The sequence below is a fragment of the Ovis canadensis genome, chromosome 2 (assembly GCF_042477335.2).
Source record: "Ovis canadensis isolate MfBH-ARS-UI-01 breed Bighorn chromosome 2, ARS-UI_OviCan_v2, whole genome shotgun sequence".
Taxonomy (NCBI): Eukaryota; Metazoa; Chordata; class Mammalia; order Artiodactyla; family Bovidae; genus Ovis; species Ovis canadensis.
The window spans coordinates 132,691,754-132,715,577 of NC_091246.1; the positions used below are offsets into that span (position 1 = coordinate 132,691,754).

The 23,824-nt window shown below is 37.4% G+C and overlaps 1 protein-coding gene across 1 annotated transcript in view; it reads left to right on the forward strand.

Annotated features, from left to right (window-relative positions):
- Nucleotides 1-246: 246 nt before the first annotated feature.
- Nucleotides 247-23,824, forward strand: part of PDE1A (phosphodiesterase 1A) — a 294,992-nt gene continuing 271,414 nt past the window's right edge. Inside the window, exon 1 of the mRNA XM_069577054.1 lies at nt 247-851. Within this exon, the coding sequence (XP_069433155.1) occupies nt 799-851 (53 nt within the window). The 5' untranslated portion in view covers nt 247-798. The remainder of the gene's footprint in view (nt 852-23,824) is intronic.

A 23,824-nucleotide genomic window follows, 5' to 3' on the forward strand; every position in this document is an offset into this window, starting at 1 on the left:
TACAGTGTCACTGATGGAATTGAGCAATTTTTGTTTTTCTAACTTTTGTAGCTCTGGCTAGTTTCACAGTGCTTCTATCAGTTGAAATGGCATCTTTGACTTTAGCCAAGTGTAGGTTATTAGGTTATGAGTGCCAAAAATGATGAGTTATCTCCACACTTCATCCAGCATGAATAAAAGCAAGATTGTAAAATAATTATAATCTCTCAGAGCAAAGCCAGCCATGCAGCTTCAGCCCATCTTTCTGCATTAATTTGTATACAGTTCTTATTTTAACAGAACAAACTTTCTGAGGGTACTCACATGGGACTGCTGAACCAGCTGTACAACTTTTATTTTGAAGAAAAAAAGTTGAGCCTCTGAACGGGCTGTTTTAAAGACAGGGAGGGACTTAGCTTTCCGAGCTTGACCAGCATGTGGAAGGAGTGTTCTCATGGCTGCGATAACTTAGGAAGCTCCTACCTGGGTGCCACAGGGGTAGGAAGGTTTCTGTTTGTTTTGTTCCGTTTCCGGGGGTCCCGTGCACTTCTCTTGCCCATGTCAACGTGACTCTTGGTGTTTTTGCACACCCTGCTCTGTGGGGGAGTGCCCCATCGTGCCTGTCTTATGTGGCCTCTATGGACACATTGCTCAGCTGGCAGAGAGCAGGGAAGTTTTCTCCCAGCACCCAAAAAGAGAAAGAGGAAACTACTTTTGCCTTCTGGGCTCCTTCAGGGCAATAGATCAGGATAAGCTTCCACATTCTCTCCCTGGATTTCTGGAGTGGTTTCCAGGAACAAGCTAAACTTTCACCTTTAAATGGATGACCATGTCACAATCAGGAGGAAACATCTCCAAAGACCCATCTTTAGGTAAGTCATGATGTATCCTAGATAGCTCCAGGGCTATCAGGAAAAATAATTTCTTTTTCATCCTTAACTTGTGAATTCTGGCACTAAGTTATAACAAAGCAATGAAGACTGTGCCTAAAGTGTAACTTCATGCATATTGAAGGAGTTCTTTTATTTTTTATTTTCTGAAACCCTATGCACAAGCTTTTATCAGTTTTTCAAAATGTATTTTAAAAACGTATTAGCTTTTCATGTAGTTCAGTGACATAGCACTAGAAAAACTTCTGAAACATTATGCAATCCCTTGCTGTTTCTAGTGGTTGCATAGCCCTGTAAATGGGAAATGTGTGGTTCTTTCAACTGATTTCTCTCAGAAGTAGTATTTTAGTGCTGTGAATGCTACGCTTCTTTACAGTAATGTATGGGGAGACAAATTTGAACTTGATGGCTATTGTACTATACTATGGACATTTTACAGCTAATTTAGAAGTATCTGTATAGCAGTTAAGGAAACAGCAGGGCAATAGGAGATATTTTGCACTGGGGTGGGATCTTTGGCCAGGCAGAATGTAGATCTCGCATAACAGATTGGGCTAAGGTTTTATTTTGAGGGGGGAGAGACTCTTTCACTAAGAGACAGCAATTTCTTCTGCCTTGATCCTTTAGTTACCTGTTATGTAATTTAGAATCCAGAATTTGGAATTAAAGTTAACCATATATCAAATTTGGGCCTCTCCGCAAATAATATCTTAAATATAGCAAAGACATCACATGTTAACAATACTAAATGTTAAGTTGTAGTCACTGGCTGTTGATCTTGAATTAACTACAGGATTGTAGAAGTTTATGGATGAAATTCCTACATTGTGTGGTTGTTAAATAATAAGAGTGGGCCTTCAAAGAATAGAATTATACATAAAATGTTTCCATTCTTATGTATTAATTAATCATTACTACAATATTGCTAGTAATATCAATATACTTTCATAAGGCTTAAAATGTTAGCTCAAATCTGTTTTAAAATCTTTTGAAGATATTTTCGAAGCTACATTACAAATTTAACATTATGCGTCTTTTTAAATATGCATTTGTAAATTTAACCAAAAATCCAAAAGGTGTATTCACCTCCCATGTTTCCTATGGCAGGAGCTGGAAACATTCTTTCAGTTCCTGTGCAGTTCACTATTATTTTCTTTCCAAGTGCATGTGTGACTTCAAGGAGGCATGAAAGTTGCACAGACAATTCCAAACTCAACCCCACTGAGACATCACTTAAAGAGGATACCTACAGAAGTTCAGGAAGGCAGGGCTATATTGGGTAAAATCAGATCCACTCAGCCATCAGCTTAAGTGTGTTATTCCATTGTGGAACTGCTCCTGCAGGTGGTCGCTCACTGGTTTAATGCCAAATCCTTGTCCCCTCCTGACGAATTATATGTTAAGGTGCCACTATCAGGGGAATTGCAATTCAAGTGTGCTTCATATAAAGAGAGGATCCTTTGTGGAAGGTGGGATTCTTTGTCCAGATGATTAGAATACGGTTTGGTAAATTCAAATGATTGTTTCATGATACTGATGACCTAGAAGAGAAAACACAGCTACCAAAGAGGATATACGTTTACCCAGGCAATTATTTAAAGCCAAGTGCTGAAATGGGTTCCCGATTGAAAACAGATTAAGGCCAGATGTGGGATCATGGGTCTACTGGCATATTGACAGCTGGCTTTGCTTTTATCAAGATATGACTGTTATGAAGGAAAGGAGGGTGGAGAGTATCTTAAAAGATCCAAATGACTAGACATACTTTCTCAGAGAAAGTTTTAGGCTGTTCTTTCATGAAATGCAGCATGGGCTTTCTAATAGCTAATTGTGCTTCTGGGCAAGCTGAGAAATGGATTAAGCTTTCCTTCAGCATCTTTGGGCTTCTCTGGTGGCTCAGACTAGAGAGCCACCATTTTTTAATCTGGTGGCAGTAAAGAATCTGCTGGCAATGCAGGAGGCCTGGATTCTATCCCTGGGTCAGGAAGATCCCCTGGAGAAAGGAATGGCAACCCCATTCCAGTATTCTTGCCTGGAGGATTCCATGGATAGAGAGCTTGGTGGGCTACAGACCCAGTCCATGTGGTCGCAAAGAGTTGGACATGACTGAACGACTGATACTCTCTCTCTTGGCACCTTGGCTCTTAGCCCAAGTCCCACTTTATTTTCTTTGTTAGCCTCCTTTCCCAGCACCCCTGTTCCCTTGGCCTTCCCCTGAGCTGTCCAGCCTTTCACACTGAGGCATCTTTCTAGGCTTCCTTTTCTGGTCAGAGTCCCAGGTACAGACTTTTCCTTCTCAATATGTACAGTGTGTGTGCACCCTACTTCCTAAGAGATTTGCACACCTGTTCTCAATCTGTAAGCAAATCTCTGCTAGATTGTTTCATGTGTGTTAATTACAAGTTTAATAGAAATTTTGTGAAATATCTTTGCTCTTTTTTATTAAAAACTCATTTGAAATTTTAGCCTCTAAGAGATCAGCCTAGGTTTCTTTTTTTTAGAAACATCTGACATATTGACACCATTCAAATTTCTATATACAGGCTACTTTCTTCTGCAATTGAACCACAGCTTTAATTCAATTCACCTGTCACTCTCTTCTCGATTAGACATGACCATATCTAGGGGGAGGCATTGGGGAGGCCGCCAGTGGTAAAGAATCCACCTGCCAATTCAGGAAATGCAAGAGATGTGGGTTTGATCCTTGGGTGAGGAATATCCCCTGGAGTAGTTGACAGCAACCCACTCCAGTATTCTTGCCTGGAAAGTTCCAAGGACAGAGTGGGTTACAGTCAGTGGGGTCACAAAGAGTCAGACACAACTGGGTATGCATGCACCATTGGAGAGTCCAGACACAATAACAAAAAAACAACCTTACCTGCCCTTACAAAACATATCGTCTAGTGCATATCTAGGTAGCCATAACAAAGGCATGTGATGGGTACCAAAAAGAAGATAACAACATCCTGGGGAATTATAATGGAAAAGACAAATTTCAGTGAAAACTAATTCTGGCCCCTAAGTGAACTGAGAAAGATAAGAGCAATATTTTTGATATTATTATTATTTTTTAATGTTATATTTCCTTCATTTTCTAATTTTTAATTAGTTTTTATTAGAGGACAGTTGTTTTACAATGTTGTCTTAGTTTCAGCTAAGAGAAAGATTTTCTTTTACATTTAAGTTTTGAGACAGAATTAATATCAATTTTTCATCAGCATGATCTCCCTAAATTTCAAATAATAAAAATCATCCATCAAGTGTAAAAAATTAGTTGAGAGGTTTTAGAGAAGATGATGAATATTGAAATTCCATGGCTGATATGCTATTGGGAAGGTTGGGAGGAGCCTTATATGCTATTTAGAAACTGTCTCTAAGAATGTCTTGGTCTCCCACAATGCCGATTCCCAAATCATTTCACACAGTTAGGTTATGAAATCCATGTTTTAAAAGTCTTCCATGGAAAATTTAGATACACATTTTCATCTCAGATCTGTGAAGCAAGGAGCAAAGGCAAGGCTTCTTTTATGGCCAAGGCTGAGTCTGTGTGCGCGCGCTTCATACATTTTGCATGTTGCTTCGGGATAAATGAGACTGTCCAGCCCGGAGCATGTAGAAATGATGCATCTCAGACACGTTTTGTGGTTCACTCTGCAGATGTTCTTGCAGCTCAGACTTGTACAGAGAAATCACTCTCTGTTTACTCAAGAGAAACACTTTAGGCTTATAATTTTCCAGGAAGGAAACACGATTACAAAACATATATTAATGCGTTTTCCATCAACAACACTGAGTTTGTTTCTCAGCACTTAGAAAATGAATTTGTATGGATCTTTAAAAATCTAAGATTTGCATCAGCACTTGATATTAGAGCTCTCTCATACGCACATTCTTTAGACCTTTAAAAACTTTTTCTGTGTTACCACAGAGTTTGATCGTGTAGTAATTACAATTAATCTTTTTATATAAAAAGATTCATCAATTTATAGCATATTTCAGATGAAGTACCTTTGTCTAACTTCAGTAAAACAATTGCTGAAGATACTTCTATCTTATTGCATGCTCATATTGCTGAATGAACTTTCTATATTTCCAGAATATTACTCAATCTTAAACTTTGATACCAAGAAAAATCTATTTCTCCTAATAAAACTTCATCAGTGAAAATAATTCTTACCTGAATTACACTGCTATGAAATATATAAGTCTGGGTTTTTGTTATAATTATCTCCCCCAACTTGATTTGATATTTTATTTTTTAATCAAATTTTACTATATATGCATCTTTTTTTCCTGTTTGTTGCTTCAAAGTCTTTCTTTAAGTATGTAGGAAAAATCAATTTAAAAAATAAATTGAAACTTTTTTCTTACATGTTAAGCCTTTTTTAGTGTTCTTTGGAACCAACAACCTTTTGAACCTCTCTCAGTGTTCAAAAGTGGATGTTATTTTTGTGATTACTTTTCATTAGAAGTAGCACGAAAAAGCCACAAATGAAATCATGCAAATGGTTCTTCCTCAGCCCTAGAACTGAGAACTGGTCTGTGCATCCAGGAGCTGAGACAGTAAAGTACAGGTCGAATGGCTGTCAGGGCCCAAGACCAATGAAAATCATGTTGGGTTCTTCACAGCATTTAGAACATGCTGTTTCTTCTCTTTATGCCTTTTCAAAGTTTTATTTTTACAAGTGGCTGTTAGCAGAGGAATTCTGAGTGTGTTTTTGGCAGGCATATTCTCTTCACATGGAGATGTGGAAAGCAGTGAGATGCCTAGGAAAAGAAAGGCAGCCCTAATTTTGTTTGTGTACCTAATGGGGATGATTAGTACCCTATTGCTGGGTCTGAATTCTTGTTTCAAGGTTGTGATCTATGCTTTATAGAGAAATAGCATAAAATATCCATTACATATTTAAAATTGTATACCTTTTGGAGTGTAATCATTTTTTTAGTCCCACATTTAAGCTCAGTGTGTTAACATCGGTGTCAAAGCTAGTTCAGAAGTTGCAGAGGTGACACCACATTCCTGACTTTCAGATAGGAATAAATAATCAGTAATATTACTGATTTTCTAAAAAAAAATTTTTTTAAACAGTAATAAGGTGGAACACCTGACCACTTTGCTGATTTACAGAAGTTTTCTAGGCAGTTTTCTACTGAGTGTTTCCGAGCCATTTACTTCAGTGTTTTGGGAATAATAGAAAATGGGAACAAGTAATATAAAATGTAAACTCACTTCAAAGTTTACAGAAATTGTATTGCTAATACATTGTTGATATTGGCATTTTCATCTCATAAATATGTATTTATGATATTCTGTGCTTCAATTTCTTTTTAACACTTCCTCAACAAAAAATGTGTACTTTAGCCAGAAATTTTAGTACAAAGTCATCAGAGTGAAAATTACATAGAAAAAATTAACTGGTGAAGTAGTATAATATATTGGGGCTTCCCCCGTGGCTCAGTGGTAAAGAATCTGCCTGCCAATGCAGGAGACTCAGGAGACGCAGGTTCAATCCCTGGGCTGGGAAGATCCCCTGGAGGAGGAAATGGCAACCCACTCCAGTATTCTTGCCTGGGAAATCCTATGGACAGCGGAGCCTAGTGGGCTATAGTCCATGGAGTCGAGAAGAGTCAAACAAGACTGAATGCACACACATACACTGCTGCTGCTGCTAAGTCGCTTCAGTCGTGTCCGACTCTGTGCGACCCCATAGACGGCAGCCCACCAGGCTCCCCCATCCCTGGGATTCTCCAACCAGGAACAGTGGAGTGGGTTGCCATTTCCTTCTCCAATGCATGAAAGTGAAAAGGGAAAGTGAAGTCGCTCAATCGTGCCTGACTCTTAGTGACCCCATGGACTGCAGCCTACCAGGCTCCTCCATCCGTGGGATTTTCCAGGCAAGAGTACTGGAGTGGGTTGCCATTTCCTTCTCCAACACACATACCCACCTACCCAAAAATGTGTGATTCAGATAGAAATGTATATAGTACAAAGTCATCAGAGTGAAAATTACATAGAAAAAATTTATTAACTATGGTAGTAGTAGAGTATGTTAAATACCTTTTCTTCTATGAAATGTATTTTCTCCTAAGAAAAAGTTCTAGGTAAATCAAATCCAAAACTTAATACAACTTTCTATGCTGCTGCTACTGCTGCTAAGTCACTTCAGTTGTGTCCGACTCTTAGTGACCCCATGGACTGCAGCCCACCAGGCTCCTCCATCCATGGGATTTTTCCAGGCAAGAGTACTGGAGTGGCGTGCCATTGGCTTCTCCAACAACTTTATATATATGAACATATTTTGCCAGTTTTTAAGACAAGTGATTGTGAATTCATTGAATTGACTTGCAATGGTTATATAGTCATATACTGGAAATTAGGTTCAAGGGTTTTATTTAATAAATTATAATTTTAAAGTAAGTGATAATTGATAGAACAAAATAATTGCATTTGTTTCTACTTGCTATGAAAGTGAAAAATACTTTTGGAAAATAGACATAGTGATATGAATTTAAAATTTATGACATTATCAGACACAATGCTAATTAATAGAACAAATATATTTTATAACAGACATTTATTAATATTTTTGTTGTCAAGATACTGTTGCTGCTAGTCATAAGTCATTGTGTGACTTTTAAGGAAGAAATAATTACAAATTAACCTTCAAAATAAATTACGAAGTTCAGAGTAAAACAACAAATACATTTGAATGTAAGGCAGGAAATATTTATCAAGAAAACATCTTAGACATTGTTGAGCTCTTTTTTTTTTCCCACTTGGGATAAAAGTAGTTCTAATTTTTAAGAGGTCATCACAAATAAACTGTAATTTGGTAAACATTTTGAAGTCAGGCAATGAGTAATCTACTCCCGTAGTATTACTTCATCCACAATTTACAAAACTTTAAATTATTTCCAATAAACTTATAACTAGTGGCAATAGCAGCAGTAGATATTAAAATTAATACCAAGAGCTACCATTCATCAGAATCTTAGCATATTTTTAGACAAGATACCAGCATATAATCTTCAGGGCAACTTCATGAGGAAGTATTAAATTTATAGATAATAATTTTGAATATAGGACTTCCCTGGTGCCTTAGATGGTAAAGAATCTGCCTGTAATAGAAGATACCCAGATTCAATCCCTGAGTTGGGAAGATCCCCTGGAGAAGGGAATGGCAATCCACTCCAGTATTCTTGCCTGGAAAATTCCATGGACAAAGGAGCCTGGAGGGTTATAGTCCATAGGGTTGCAAAAAGTTGGACATGAGTGAATGACTAACATACACACACACACACGGATCCAAGAGCAAGGTATAGATAAAACATAAGACAGCACTTCTCACTAGGGAGCTATGCAAGTCCTATTTTCTAAGATAGAGATGCTTGGTGCTGTTTGCATTTATCTTGGATATTGGTATTGTTTAGAAACTGCTTTTCAAATGTTTGTAATGTTTGAAATGAGGAAAATCAAGATTATGCAGGTAAAATGACCTAGTGGGGATAATTTTATGGTTTTTATCATCTTGAAAATTTTTTATTTGAAATAATCAGCCTATTACTTATAGAGTTCAGGTAAAAAGCAATGAAAAATAATAATAATAGCAATGAAAAAATAATAGTAAGCTTAAAAATGACCTGTTGGTTTACAGAGAACAAGGTTAAAGAAGTCTGCATTATTTATAAACCTAGTCTCTGGTTCTGTGACTCGACATGACATAATTTTGATAGTTCTCATGGGAAAACTTCAGTTTATTTATATATTTGATTAAGTCCACTTGGACATGATCTTTAATTGAGCAAAATCCAACATTTCCTGAATTGGAGCTGCTGCAGGTGTAGGGGCAAGTCTTTTGAAGGAAAAGATGGTAAAGCTTCTTTGAAACATCCCAAGTGTGCTTTGTTAGAGTCATATTTTTGTTATGAAGAAGCGTTAATTCTGAGTCAAATTTGTGTCCATTTTTGCTATTTTGGTGATTCTAGCTTTTAGGATCTTAAGATGATATTTTTAGACATATTGATTATTAAATCAAAACAGATATTTAAATATTAATGATATATTCATTAACCAAGTGTTTGTAGGCATTGAAAGTAATAATAGACTTTTATTATGAAAATCATCACTTCAGCTTTAAAAATATGAATATTTAATTTGACACTTTTAAGGGTCAAAGAGCTTAGAACAAATTGTTTAGAGACCACTGGTAATAAAAAACAATAAGATTGTATCTTTAACATACAAATGTGGCGATTTTCTGAGTCCTAATTAAGGTATGAAAAGAAAGTTGTAATAGGTCAATAACTTTTAAAATTGTATCATTAAATTAAAATTTGGATGAAAGCAGGGACATGTGACAATCTGGACCATCTGTCTATTGTCAGTCTCTAATGAAGATTTCAAATGCTTATAATAATTCCAGTGGTGATGTCTTTCAGAAACAACATAAAAAGAAGTCTGTAATTTCTCTGCCCACTAATTATGTGTTGGCTTCACAATCCAGCTGCATCCAATTGTTTCTAATTCTGTGACCCATCTCATTTTCTCTGTATCTCTTTCACTGAGTGTTTTATTTCAGTCTATTATAGTTATCTAAGATCACCTCTTCTCCAAAACTGTAGGATTCCTGAGGGTAGAATCCATACTGAATCTCTGCATTTCCAAGAACTTTGATAGAATGTGAGTCATAAGTAAGAACTGCAGTTCAGTTCAGTCTCACAGTTGTGTCTGACTCTCTCTGAGCACACGGACTGCAGCACTCCAGGCTTCCTTGTCTATCACCAACTCCCAAAGTTTGCTCAAACTCATGTCCACTGAGTCGGTGATATCATCCATCCATCTCATCCTCTGTTGTCCCCTTCTCCTCCTTTCAATCTTTCCCAGCATCAGGGTCTTTTCTAATGAATTAGCTCTTCCTATCAGGTGGCCAAAGTATTGGAGTTTCAGCTTCAGCATCAGTCCTTCCAGTGAATATTCAGGACTGATTTCCTTTAGGATGGACTGGTTGGATCTCCTTGCTGTCCAAGGGACTCTCCAACACCACAGTTCAAAAGCATCAATTCTTTGGTGCTCAGCTTACTTTATAGTTCAACTCTCACATCCACACATGACTACTGGAAAAACCATACCTTTGACTAGATGGACTTTTGTTGGCAAAGTAATATCTCTGCTTTTTAATATGCTGTCTAGGATGGTCATAGTTTATCTTCCAAGGAGCAAGTGTCTTTTAATTTCATGGCTACAGTCACCATCTGCATTGATTATGTAGCCCCCCAAAATAAAGTCTGACACTGTTTCCACTGTTTCCCCATCTATTTGCCATGAAGTAATGATACCGAATGCCATGATCTTAGTTTTCTGAATGTTGAGTTTTAAGCCAACTTTTTCACTCTCCTCGTTTACTTTCATCAAGAGGTTCTTTGGTTCTTCTTCACTTTCTGCCATAAGGGTGGTATCATCTGTGTACCTGAGGTTATTGATATTTCCCCTAGAAATCTTGATTCCAGCCTGTGCTTCATTCAGCCCAGCATTTCTCATGATGTACTCTGAATGTAAGTTAAATAAGCAGGTGACAATATACAGCCTTGACATACTCCTTTCCTAATTTGGAACCAGCCTGTTGTTTCATGTCTAATTCTAGTTGTTGCTTCCTGACCTGTATACAGATTTCTCATGAGGCAGGTCAGATGGGCTGGTATTCCCATCTCTTGAAGAATGAGACTTTGACACAGTCAAAGGCTTTGGCATAGTAAAAACAAAAACAAAAACAAAAACAAACAGAAGTAGATGTTTTTCTGGAACTCTTGCTTTTTCAGTGAACCAATAGATGCTGGCAATTTGATCTCTGATTCCTCTGCCTTTTCTAAATCAGTTTGGACATCTGGAAGTTCACAGTTTACGTACTGTTGAAGCCTGGCTTGGAGAATTTTGAACATTACTTTGCTAGTGTGTGAGATGATTGCAATTGTGCAGTAGTTTGAGCATTCTTTGGCATTGCCTTTCTTTGGGATTGGAATGAAAACCGACCTTTTCCAGTCCTGTGGCCACTGCTGAGTTTTCCAAATTTGCTGGCATATTGAGTGCATCTCTTTCACATCGTCATCTTCTAGGATTTGAAATAGCTCAATTGGAATTCTATCATGTCCACTAGTTTTGTTCTTAGTAATGATTCCTAAGGCCCACTTGACTTTGTATTCCAAGATGCTTGGCTTTAGGTGAGTGATCACACCATTGTGGTTATCTGGGTCATGAAGATATTGTCTGTATAGTTCTTCTGTGTATTCTTGCTACCTCTTCTAAATATCTTCTGCTTCTGTTAGGTCCATACTGTTTCTGTCTTTTATTGTTCCCATCTTTGCATGAAATATTCCCTTGATATCTCTAATTTTCTTGAAGAGATCTCTAGTCTTTCCCATTCTATTGTTTTCCTCTATTTTGTTGAACTGATCACTGAGGAAGCCTTTCTCTTATCTCTCCTTGCTATTCTTTGGAACTCTGCATTCAAATAAGTATCTTTCCTTTTCTCCTTTGCCTTTAGCTTCTCTTCTTTTCTCAGCTATTTGTAAGGCCTCCTCAGCAACCATTTTGCCTTTTTGCTTTCCTTTTTCTTGGAGATGGTCTTGATCACTGCCCTCTTGTACAGATTTATGAACTTCCATCCATAGTTCTTCAGGCTTTCTATCAGGTCTAATCCCTTGAATATATTTGTCACTTCCACTGTATAATGGAAAAGGGTTTGATTTAGGTCATACCTGAATGCTCTAGTGGTTTTCCCTACTTCCTTCAATTTCAGTCTTAATTTGGCAATAAGGAGTTCATGATCTAAGCCACAGTCAGCTCCCAGTCTTATTTTTGCTGATTGTATAGAGCCTCTCCATCTTTGGCTGCAAAGAATATAATCAATCTGTGTTTGGTATTGACCATCTGGTGATGTCCATGTGTAAAGTTGTCACTTGTCTTGTTGGAAGAGGGTGTTTGCTCTGACCAGTGAGTTCTCTTGGCAAAACTCTGTTAATCTTTGCCCTGCTTCATTCCGCATTCCAAGGCTAAACTTGCCTGTTACTCCAGGTGTTTCTTCACTTCCTACTTTTGCATTCCAGTCCCCCATAATGAAAAGGACATCTTTTTGGGTGTTAGTTCTAGAAGGTCTTGTAGTTCTTCATAGAACCATTCAATGTCAGCTTCTTCAGCATCGCTGGTCGGGGCTAGACTTGGGTTACTGTGATTTTGAATGGTTTGCCTTGGAAACGAACAGAGATCATTCTGTTGTCATTGAGAGTGCATCCAAGTACTGCATTTTGGACTCTCTTGTTGACTATGATTGCAACTCCATTTCTTCTAAGGGACTCTTGCCCACAGTAGCCGATAGAATGGTCATCTGAGTTAAATTCACCCATTCCAGTCTATTTTAGTTCGCTGATTCCTAGAATATCTACGTTCACTCTTGCCATCTCTTGTTTGACCACTTCCAATTTGCCTTGATTCATGGACCAAACATTCCAGGTTCCTATGCAGTATTGCTCTTTACAGCATGGGACTTTACTTTATCACCAGTCCCATCCACAACTGGGTGTTGTTTTTGCTTTGGCTCCGTCTCTTCATTCTTCTTGAGTTACTTCTCCACTGATCTCCAGTAGCACATTAGGCACCTATTGACCTGGGGAGTTCATCTTTCAGTGTCCTATCTTTTTGCCTTTTCATACTGTTCAGAGACTGAGCCAGAACTGTATTTGAGTGTCTCCTGCAGAGGTATGGGACAGCAGTGCGCAGGGGCTCTGGGTGCAGCAGATGTGAGTTATGGCATAAGCCCTCTTGGAGGAGGTCACCATTACTTCATGATAGAGCTGCCAGAACTTACACAGAACTGGGGAATCAGACTCTTGAAGGGCACAAACAAAAAGCTTGTGTGCAGCAGGACCCAGGAGAAAGGAGCAGTAGCACCAAAAGAGACTGACCCAGACTTTCCTGTGAGTGTTCAGGAGTCTCTGGCAGAGGTGTGCACCAGAGGTGGCCTGCTGCAGGGTGAGGGGCACTCAGTGTAGCAGTGCATGCTTGGGACCTTTTGAAGGAGGTCGCCATTATCTTCATTACCTCCACCATAGTTTGGCCTCACTTCAAACAACAAGAAGTGAGCACAACCCTGCCCATCAACAGAAAATTGGATTAAAGATTTACTGAGGATGGCACTGCCTTTCAGAACAAGACCCAGTTTCCCCCTCAGTCAGTCTCTCCCATCAGGAAGCTTCCATAAGCTTCTTATCCTTATCCATCAGAGGGCCAACAGAATGAAAACCACAGTCACAGAAAACTAACCAAACTAATCACATGGACCACAGCCTTTCCTAACTCAATGAAACTATGAGCCCTGCCATGTAGGACCATGCAAAGTGGATGGGTCATGGTGGAGAGTTCTGACAAGACATGGTCCACTGGAGAAGGGAGTGGCAAACCACTTCTTGCCTTGAGACCCCAATGAACAGTATGAAAAGTAAGAACTTACCCAGTCTTTAAACTTAAATACCTAAAAAACCAGGTCAGTATTATAAATGTTTGAAATAGAAAGTGTTGGGAACTGTGATAGATGAAAAGCAAAAAGCGTTTGGTCTCACATTTTTAAAAAACACTGATAGACTAGACAAAATCCAACTGCACTCTGGTAGCTGATGACTTTTAAAATGAATGAATGATAACACAAAGAATAATTTGTTTCCTTAGGTCCACATATTGGTTCTGTCTCCATTTTCAGGGTGAATTATGAGGGTAAATCTTGACTGAGAATTCTGGCAACTATATCCAAGAGGATGACTAGAGGAATGGGCACATGGCTCTTGTTTCTAATGCCAGTTAAAGAATGAGAAAACCACTATAATCTACAACACACTTCTACTGATAATCTGTACATAATTTTGTGGCACTAAAGGGATAGATGAAGAAACATATAATGATTAATGAATAAAATAGATTCATTTTAGCCCCATCTTGAATCATCCTAGAATCAGGGAATTCAATGTCTATAGCCCTATCCTTGAACAACTATGACTTGTTAGAAGGCACTTTGTCAAATGGAAATCTGTCTTTCTATCAATACAATCTTTTTTTCTCTCTTAGTAGAACTGGCACTCGAAGGATCCAAATGCTGTCTATAACAGCACAACCTTTCAAACACTGAAGACAACTGTGTCTGCTTTTAATGTTTATAAATCTCCCTAATGGACTTCTCAGGTGGAACAGTGGTAAAGAATCTGCCTGTTAATGCAGGAGATGCGGGTTCGATCCCTGAGTTGGGAAGATCCCCTGGAGCAGAAAATGGCAACCCGCTCCAGTATTCTTGCCTAGAAAATTCCATGGATGGAGGAGCCTAGTGGGCTATAATCCACAGAGTCACACAGCGTCAGACTCAACTAAGCACACACACAAAGCATAGCGACTTAAAATGACGTGAGTCTACAGATTACGCCAAGAGGTTCGGTAATCAGTGTCCAACTCGATAGATTTCAGTGGAGCTTTCTCATGCATCTATGGCCAGATGATGAGTTTGCTGTGAGCTGGCTGGTCTAGGAAGACCTCAGTTATATCAATAACAACTTGGGTTTCCTCCGTGTGTCCCTTTTATCCCTTCGGCAGATTAGCCTGGACATGTTCTCATGGTACTAACAGGAATCCATGAGAAGAAGCATAAACTCACACTTTTCAAGGCTCTGATTCAGTCACCTTTCTACTTCCCATTGGAAAAATCAGAAAGTTACATGACAACCCGAGAATCGGGTAGATGGCATTAATAAAAAGAAACACATATGCCTGGGTTGATTAATATAATTAATGCTTTCTGAAAGCACTTACGCTCTTTTTGATTCTTCTTTCCTTTAGTCCATCTATAGTTCATTCAACCATTGAAGAGACAGCAATAATTTGAATTTTCCTTTCATTCTATTAAAGTTATCTGAGTGACCAAGGAGAATAGGAAAAAAAAAATATGTATGTATATATAAACAGAAGAGTGAGTCCAGTTGTCCATTAGGTGGCTAATAGGCCAAATGTGGCTCACCTGACTTCAGGTTATAGCATGCCTGAAATTACTGGTTTAAAAAGTTAAAAAAAAAAAAAAACCCTTAAAAAAGTTCCACTTAATTGCCTAAAACATGAGCTGTTAAACCCATAATGATGGCCTATACTTTCCTAATTCCTTTTGGAGAATTGATTTTTACTGTGTCATGCTAACAGACTTGGAGAAAATTAATTATCTTGATAAAAGCTGAATAAAATTTATTACATGATTTTGGACAATTCTATTCCAGTTCCACTAAAACTATGACTTAGAAAAAAGGCCTTGTAAATAGTAAAATGAAAGAATACTTCCTTTTGCATTTGAATAATAAAGTTTCATCAATAATGTGTCTTCTCTAGGGATTTATGATTATATTCTTTTAAAAAGGACCTATTTTTTTATGAGATAGATTTATAGTGTTTTCTATTACTGGACCCTCCAAAACAGTACAATAATAAGTAAATGTTTTCATAAATGCAACACATTATAAAATTCCTCTCTTAAATCAGTGATTCATAGAATGAATGTTTGCTATTGATACTAGAATTACTGTTTACAAAACTAAACTGAACTGAACTGAACTAAACTAAAATAAAACAAACTTCTGAAGTCCTAAGCTCAGAGAGTCTGCTTCTGTAGGTCTGGAAGTAGAAAGCTTTGGTTATTTTTATGTGCTCCCCAGTCTATTGCTGATTCATAGCTAGATTGGGAGCCACTTTCCTTAATGATATAATTTACATACAATAGGAATGGAAAAGCAGAGTAATTTGGAAAACCTTTTAATAAGATTAGCATCAACATTGGAAATTATAAAAATATATTTTTTTCAGGTGAAATGAATGTTATTAATTAAATAAACTGGTAATTAATTTTATTTAAAGTGATATGTCCCTTCCCCTCCCCACCTCTGGCAACCACCAACCTGTGCTCTGTATCTATGAGCTTGTTTTGTTTTGTTCTAGAAATGCATAGGCGAGGGCATATGGTATTTTTTTTTTCAGTTTTTTATTTTTTAAATTTTAAAATCTTTAATTCTTACATGCGTTCCCAAACATGAACCCCCCCTCCCACTTCCCTCCCCATAACATCTCTCTGGGTCATCCCCATCCACCAGCCCCAAGCATGCTGCATCCTGCGTCAGACATAGACTGGCGATTCAATTCTTACATGATAGTATACATGTTAGAATGTCATTCTCCCAAATCATCCCACCCTCTCCCTCTCCCTCTATTTTATTTTTTCATTCAAATATTTCTGTGAGTACAGGGGACCTATGAATATGAAGAGGGCTAAGTTTCTCCTCTAAAATACCTTAAACTCTTTTTTTTAGGATGTAGGTCTATAAAATACAGAGACAAATTACCATGAACTCCAAAGCAGTGGTCCTCAGCTTTGGCTGTTTTACAGTCACTTGGGAATTAAAAATCCCCACCTATTCTATCAAAATTGCTGGAAGAGACTTAGGAACAAGTGTTTTAAAACCTCTGTAATTATTCCTAATGCGTTAGGAATACAGTCACATTTGAGAACTACTGCCTTTAGGAGAAGCATACATGGAGGATGGTGACAGGAGAGGGAGGAACAATTGAACACTGAGTAGTAGTAGCCTTTTGACAGGCAAGCAGGAGAAAGAAAGGACATCAAAAAGATGGCACAGCGTGAGCAAAGGCATGGGCATACGAAGGTACAGAAGAGTGGCAGCGCATTTTGCCAACAGGGAGAGTTTCTGAAAGGCTAGCATAGAACTGAGCTTCTGTATGTGGAAAAGGCTTGTAGCTGAAAGCTTGGTTAGGGCTAGTGAGTCGAAGTCCATACTACATTCATTTTGTAAAGATATTCTGTCGCTCCCCTGGTCTGTTGCTAAAACTGACAAAACTGATGAATCAAACTCCTGAGCTCAGTATGTCCTAAATGCTATTTTGCTGTAGAGCACTATTCCCCAGAGATACTCTGAACAAAACCATTGAATAAGTTTGGAAAATACTGCCTGGTGTACTTATTCTCCTCTTAGAGATTTATAAGGAGTATTAGAATTCTTGCCGTAAAACAAGTTTTTTACTCCAGTATTACCCAAATCACATTATTTCTATATGATGCTTATTAGTAATCTCCAGAAATTAATGCTTCAAATTATACATTTTTATTCCCCTAAATTTTTTTCAAAACATTTTTTTCAAAAAATTTTTATTTCTTTTATTTTTCTGAAATTCATTTTATTTTTCAGGTAGTCTTGTTTTCTTCCTTTAATTATTTCTTCTCTTATTCATGTTGCTTAGAATAGAATCTGACCCCAAGAAATATCTTCATAGTTCACATTCTTTTATCTACTCTTAGAGAAAGTTTTCACTTTCATGCATTGGAGAAGAAAATGGCAACCCACTCCAGTGTTCTTGCCTGGAGAATCCCAGGGATGGGGGAGCCTGGTGGGCTGCCATCTCTGGGGTCGCACAGAGTGGGACACGACTGAAGCGACTCAGCAGCAACAGAGAAACTTAGGCAAAAAAATGTTGCCCTGTTGAGTGAATAGTTACTGTTCTATTACATAACTATGATGGTGTGAGTTTAAAAAAAGGAAAAGAAATATTTTGAAAAGGTTGAGAAGTGATGGACAATGTCATATTATTGAAACAGCTGAGACCAAATTAAGGAATAACAGATGGGAACTATGTGTGGATTATCACACCCAGGTATCACTATACACACAAAATGCCTGCATTTTACCCACATCTGTGCTTCATTATCTGCAAGGTTCTTTCTGCTACCTAGCAAAACGAAGTTTATATTATGGTAGAAACAAATCTCTTCTGTTTAGAAACATTTTCAAAGTAACCATCTGAACTTTACCTTTCTATTCCCTCCTGCTTAATTCTTCTAAAGACAGTATTTTATATCCTAAAATTCCTAGTAAGGGCTTTACATGTGACATGTCAAAACTGTATAGTTCTCACAGTAAATCATGTGGCTCAGAAAACACATAGTAATTTACTTTTGCGCTGTTTTTCCCTTGCTTCACCTCGAGAAAGGAAAACGTTCATGTATATCATGTGTATTAAATAATTGTGAGTAGCTAATTTTTAAAAAGGATTCGGATGACTACACTGTCAAATGAGAATACATTATACCTCAAGGAATGATTGTATAACTTCCTTGACATCCACATTAAGTTCTCCTAACGTTATTTGTTTTGAAGGTGTAAGCTATAATGGAAGCCACACTTAAATGCTTGTTCTTAATGTTAGCACTCTTCACTGTTTCTTCCTTTGACTTATTGTGGCCCCTTGAGTGTCAATTTCTTTCTTCACCTATAAAATAGTTTTCATTCTATTTCATAAGGATATCGTGTGAACAGATAGTATAACGTATGTAAAAAAATTTTTTTAAGGCCTTGACATGAGATTCTACACAAGCATAAGCCATTATTATTCAAAATGGTATTATTTGTCGATTTCACTACACATGAATTTAAGGGCAATGCTTTTTTTAAGCATTTTGCTGGCACTAAGTACATTCACATTGTTGTACAATTCTTACCATCATCCATGATCTGAATTTTTCACTGTCTTAAACTGAAACTCTGTTCCATGAAACACTAAGTCCCAATTCCTCCCACCCACCTCGTCCCTGGCATCTACCAATATACTTTCTGACTCCATGAATTTGACTATTCTAAGTACCTTGTATAAGTGGAATCAAACATTATTTGTCTGTGCTGCTGCTGCTGCTTCTATGTTGCTTCAGTCGTGTCCGACTCTGTGCGACCCCGTGGACTGCAGCCTACCAGGCTCCTCCGTTCATGGGATTTTCCAGGCAAGAGTACTGGAGTGCGTTGCCATTGTACCTACTGTATATTGGAATGCATTTTTAAGATTAATGTAGTACAGATTGTACAATGGTGCCACTTGCAGAGATGGGGATAGACATAGACAGTGCCCTACAGGACAAAGAAAATCAGAAAGAGAAAAACAAATATCATATTAATATATTAATGCATATATGTGGAATCTAGGAAAAATAGTACAGACGAACCTATTTGTAAAACACAAATAGAGACAAAGACATAGAGCACAATCATGGATATCAAGGCAGAGAGGAGGGTGGAAAGAACTGGGAAATTGAGATCCATATATAGAAAATAGACAACTAATTAAAATCTACTGTATAGTACAGGGAAAAAAAGATCATTCTTGAGTGCCATAAATATTTCATGTTTTGTTATTTTAAGATATTTTACTTTATTGTAATAGCTTTTCTAAAACGTTGTGCTAAAAATCTATTTTTTTGGAGGGAAAAATATTAGGTCAGTGCAAATGTAATTGCAGTTTTTGCATTGTTGAAATTTGCCATTTGATATTGGAATACATTCTTAATAAATGTGGTTATGTTATATATCATTTTCGTGCCCCTTTCATGCTTTATGTTTTTCTAATGACTTATTATAACTTGCTGTTTATTTTATATTTATTTTAGACTATGGTAATGTTGTTATTAGTAGACAAAAAGCAAATTCAAGCAAATTTTAAAATTTGAGTTCAAAATGGGTTATAAAGCAGAAGAGACAACTCACAGCATCAACAACACATTTGGTCCAGGGACTGCTAACAAATGTATAGTGCAATGGTGGTTCAAGAAGTTTTTCAAAGGAGGTGAGAGCCTTGAAGATGAGGAGCATAATGGGAGGCCATTGAATGGTGACAACAGCAAATTGAGGGCCATCATCAAAGCTAATCCTCTTATAACTATATGAGAGGTTACTGAAGAACTCAGCAGCTGACCATTCTATGGTCATATGGCATTTGAAACAAATTGGAAAGGTGAAAAAGCTCAGTAACTGGGTCCCTCAAGAGCTTACCAGAAATCAAAATAATTGTTTTGAAATGTCATCTTTTCTTATTCTATGCAACAACATGAACCATTTCTCAATTGGATTGTGAGGTGTGATGAAAAGTGGTTTGTATACGACAACCAGGGATGACCAGCTCAGTGGCTGAACCAAGAAGAAGCTCCAAGGCACTTCCCAAAGCCAAATTTGCTCCAAAAAAAGAGGTCGTGGTCACTGTTTGGTGGTCTGCTGATGATCTGATTCACTACAACTTTCTGAATCCCGGTGAAACCATTACATCTGAGAATTATGTTCAGCAAATCGGTGAGATGCACTGAAAACTGCAACACTTCCCGCAGTCATTGCTCAAGAGAAAGGGCTCAGTTCCTCTCCACCACAGTGGCTGATCACACATCACACAACCAACGCTTCAAAAGTTGGACGTAGTGGGCTACAAAGTTTTGCCTCATCTGCCCTATTCATCTGACCTCTTGTCAACCAACGACCACTTCTTCAAGCATCTTGACAACTTCTTGCAGGGAAAGCACTTCCACAACCAACAGGAGGCAGAAAATGCTTTCCAAGAGTTTGTTGAATCTTGAAGCATGGATTTTTATGCTACAGGAATGAGCAAATTTATTTATTTCTCAAAAATGTGTTGATTGTCATAGTTCCTATTTTGATTAATAAAGATGTGTTTAAGCCTAGTTATAATCACTTAAATTCACAACCATGAAAAGTCCAAAAGTCACAATTACTTTTGCACCAACATAATAAATGCTACATTCTATTAGGCATGCAATATAGTGCACTTGTAAGGCTATTTTCTCTGTCTTAAGAATCAAATATTTAGGAAAGTTTAATAAAGGATATATTTTTTGTGGTACACGGTGATAAAGATGCAAGTTGTTTAAAATATATTCCGTTTCCAGAGTGGATTCATTATTTCTTGATATTTGCTTATTTAAACAATGGAAAACACTTCCTGAGTACATTCTGAGTATCGAAACAGCTGTTGTTACTAAATAACCATTGATATAAACTTTATATAAAAATTCCTATTAATTCTGTATATGAACTTTTTAGACAAACGTGGAATTTAAATTGCTAAAGCTGAATAATTTTGATTAGTGTGTATAATCAGGATAATTTGTTCTGCGTAACCCTTCTTTCCTTCCAACACATTATTCTCTCTTTTTAGCCCAGTTGGGAATTCAGCTCCAGTTAACTAACTTGTCTAGATAAAAATTAATGTTGCCCCTTCTTACCCGCTGCTCTTTTCTTTCCTCCTCCTCTCTTGCCAGACTCCAGAATGCCTAGCATTTCCTGTGTGAGAAGAATTTACTATATACCAAGAAAACTAATAGTTATGCCAATTAGTATGTTATCCTGAGGTGTTCTGCCTCCAAGTACAAACATTAGAACATTTTATTTATTTATTTATTAATATAAATTTATTTATTTTAATTGGAGGTTAACTACTTTACCATATTGTATTGGTTTTGCCATACATCAACATGTATCTGCCACAGGATAAGGCCACCTTAGAGCTGTGAGTTTAAATCTGAGACAGTGGCCTTAGGACTTCCAAGTGGAGTATCAGATCTGAATTTCCCCTTATTGAGATATCAAGAGAATAATATGGAATTCCACATTTAAGACTTGTCTTAGACTAAAATGTTTAGGTGACATCTCCATACCTTCCTGAGTAACTTGAAGACCTCATTCTGAAACAGTTTTCCCTTAGGTTTTCTACTCTGTCAAGTTATAGTTCAATCTCTCTTCCTTCTATGCATTAGTTTTTGAAATACAGGCTTGTGTTGTTTCCACATCCTCTTATTAACTTCTCCAGTCCCTTGAAAACCATCTCCTTTTATAATCTCAATGATCTACTCTGTTAGGAGATTCCTAAATGTACATTTATAGATCTCAGCTCTATCCAGAGTGACGATATCCTCCCATCTCAGACATGTTCACCTGAATGACCTCCTGATTTGTGCTGTGCTTAGTCGCTCAGTCATGTCTGACACTTTGTGACCCCATGGTCTGTAGCCTGCTAGACTCCTCTGTCCATGGGGATTCTCCAGGCAAGATTACTGGAGTGAGTTGCCATGCCCTCCTCCAGGGGATCTTCCCAACCCAGGGATTAAAAACAGGTCTCCCGCATTGCAGACAGATTCTTTACCAACTGAGCTACCAGGGAAGCCCTGACCTCCCAATACCTGATACTAATCTACCCGAAAGAGATTTATTACACCATGAACTTACTTTGTAAGAGTAAGCTCAGGAGCATACGTGTGCCTGTCTCTCCAAACTTTGTCTCCTGCAACGTAAGTGCTCATGAGAATTAATAATTTTATACACACACATGTGCATATCAAGGACTCGATGGATGTGAGTTTGAGTGAACTGCGGGAGTTGGTGATGGACATGGAGGCCTGGAGTGCTGCAATCCATGGGGTCACAAAGAGTCGGACACGACTGAGCGACTGAACCGAACTGAACTGAACTGACACATACATGTATAAACACATACACGTATTACTACACTATTTCCTAGAACTTTTTATCATGTTTATGTAAAATGTAAATATTTAGGAGGATGATATGCTATTTAGTATTTCTTAAATTGATAGTGGAAATCTTTGTGTCAAAGAACTACAAAGATTTAAAATCTCCAATAATATTTTTTGAGAAATATTGTTTAGATGAACAGCATAAGCCTAGATAGTGTGTTGATAGCTATTAAGGAAAGCATACATTTTTTTCCCTATCCTTTCACTTCTCTTGCCATTTAGACTTGAAATCACAGTTATTTTTGATGCCTCCCTACTTCTTATCTTCCATAACAAAACAAATATCAAGTTCTTTCAGTTATGTCCTTAGAAAATTACATATTCCTCTCCTCTTCTCTTTGTGACTTTTTACTTCGAAACCTTTTCTCCCCATCTAAAATGTTATGATATTTTCAAACTTATGTTTTAATCCACACCCCTCCCTTTCACAATTCCTTGTTTCTAGAGTTATCAGGTTAGTCTTTAGATCTCTGCCATAGTTATGTCACTACCTTCTTCCATAATTTGCAATGACCCTTCATTTTCAATTAAGATAGCTATTGATTCTTCTAGCATTCCAAGCACCTTCTACCTACTCTCCATTTCCTTCTCTCCTTCCTCCATTCAGAAATCCCAAGCTACACTCATGTTTCATGACTCATTTTCCCAAAAGACTGTCTTACATTTCCCTTCTTGAGCTTATTATATCCACTCTGCTTCATTGTTTCTCCTCCATCTCCTGTCTGAACTTTATCCTCTTCAAGTTGTATTTCAAATGCTACTGTCTTCATGAAGTGTTCCCTGATTTTTCCAGAAAAAATAAGGTTTTCTTCTCTTGAGCTATAATGGTAGTACACCATTTTTTCTTGTAGCTCTGTATTTCTGAGTATATTTGTAAGAAATTGGTATGATTATTTATTATTTAGTATATATCCCATGTTCCCTTACTATGAATTTGTTGATGACTGAAGCTTTGACATGTTTATAGAAATATAAAATGAGGTTGAATACCTTATATCTTGTGAAACTCTTTTATCATAGATGAATAAACAAAAAAAAACTTAAAGACACTAAATTTCTTGAGCAAGTTTATACATATCATATATTCATCAAAGACAGTTACATACATATAATATATAAAAGACCTGTACAAGCATGTTCTTAAAAGCACTATTTGTAATAAACTAAACATCCACTGGATCATGGAAAAAGCAAGAGAGTTCCAGAAAAACATCTATTTCTGCTTTATTGACTATGCCAAAGCCTTTGATTGTGTGGATCACAATAAACTATGAAAAATTCTGGGAGAGATGGGAATACCAGACCACCTGACCTGCCTCTTGAGAAATTTGTATGCAGGTCAGGAAGCAACAGTTAGATCTGACATGAAACAACAGACTGGTTCCAAATAGGAAAAGGAGTACGTCAAGGCTGTATATTGTCACCCTGCTTATTTAACTTATATGCAGATTACATCATGAGAAATGCTGGACTGGAAGAAACACAAGCTTGAATCAAGATTGCCAGGAGAAATAT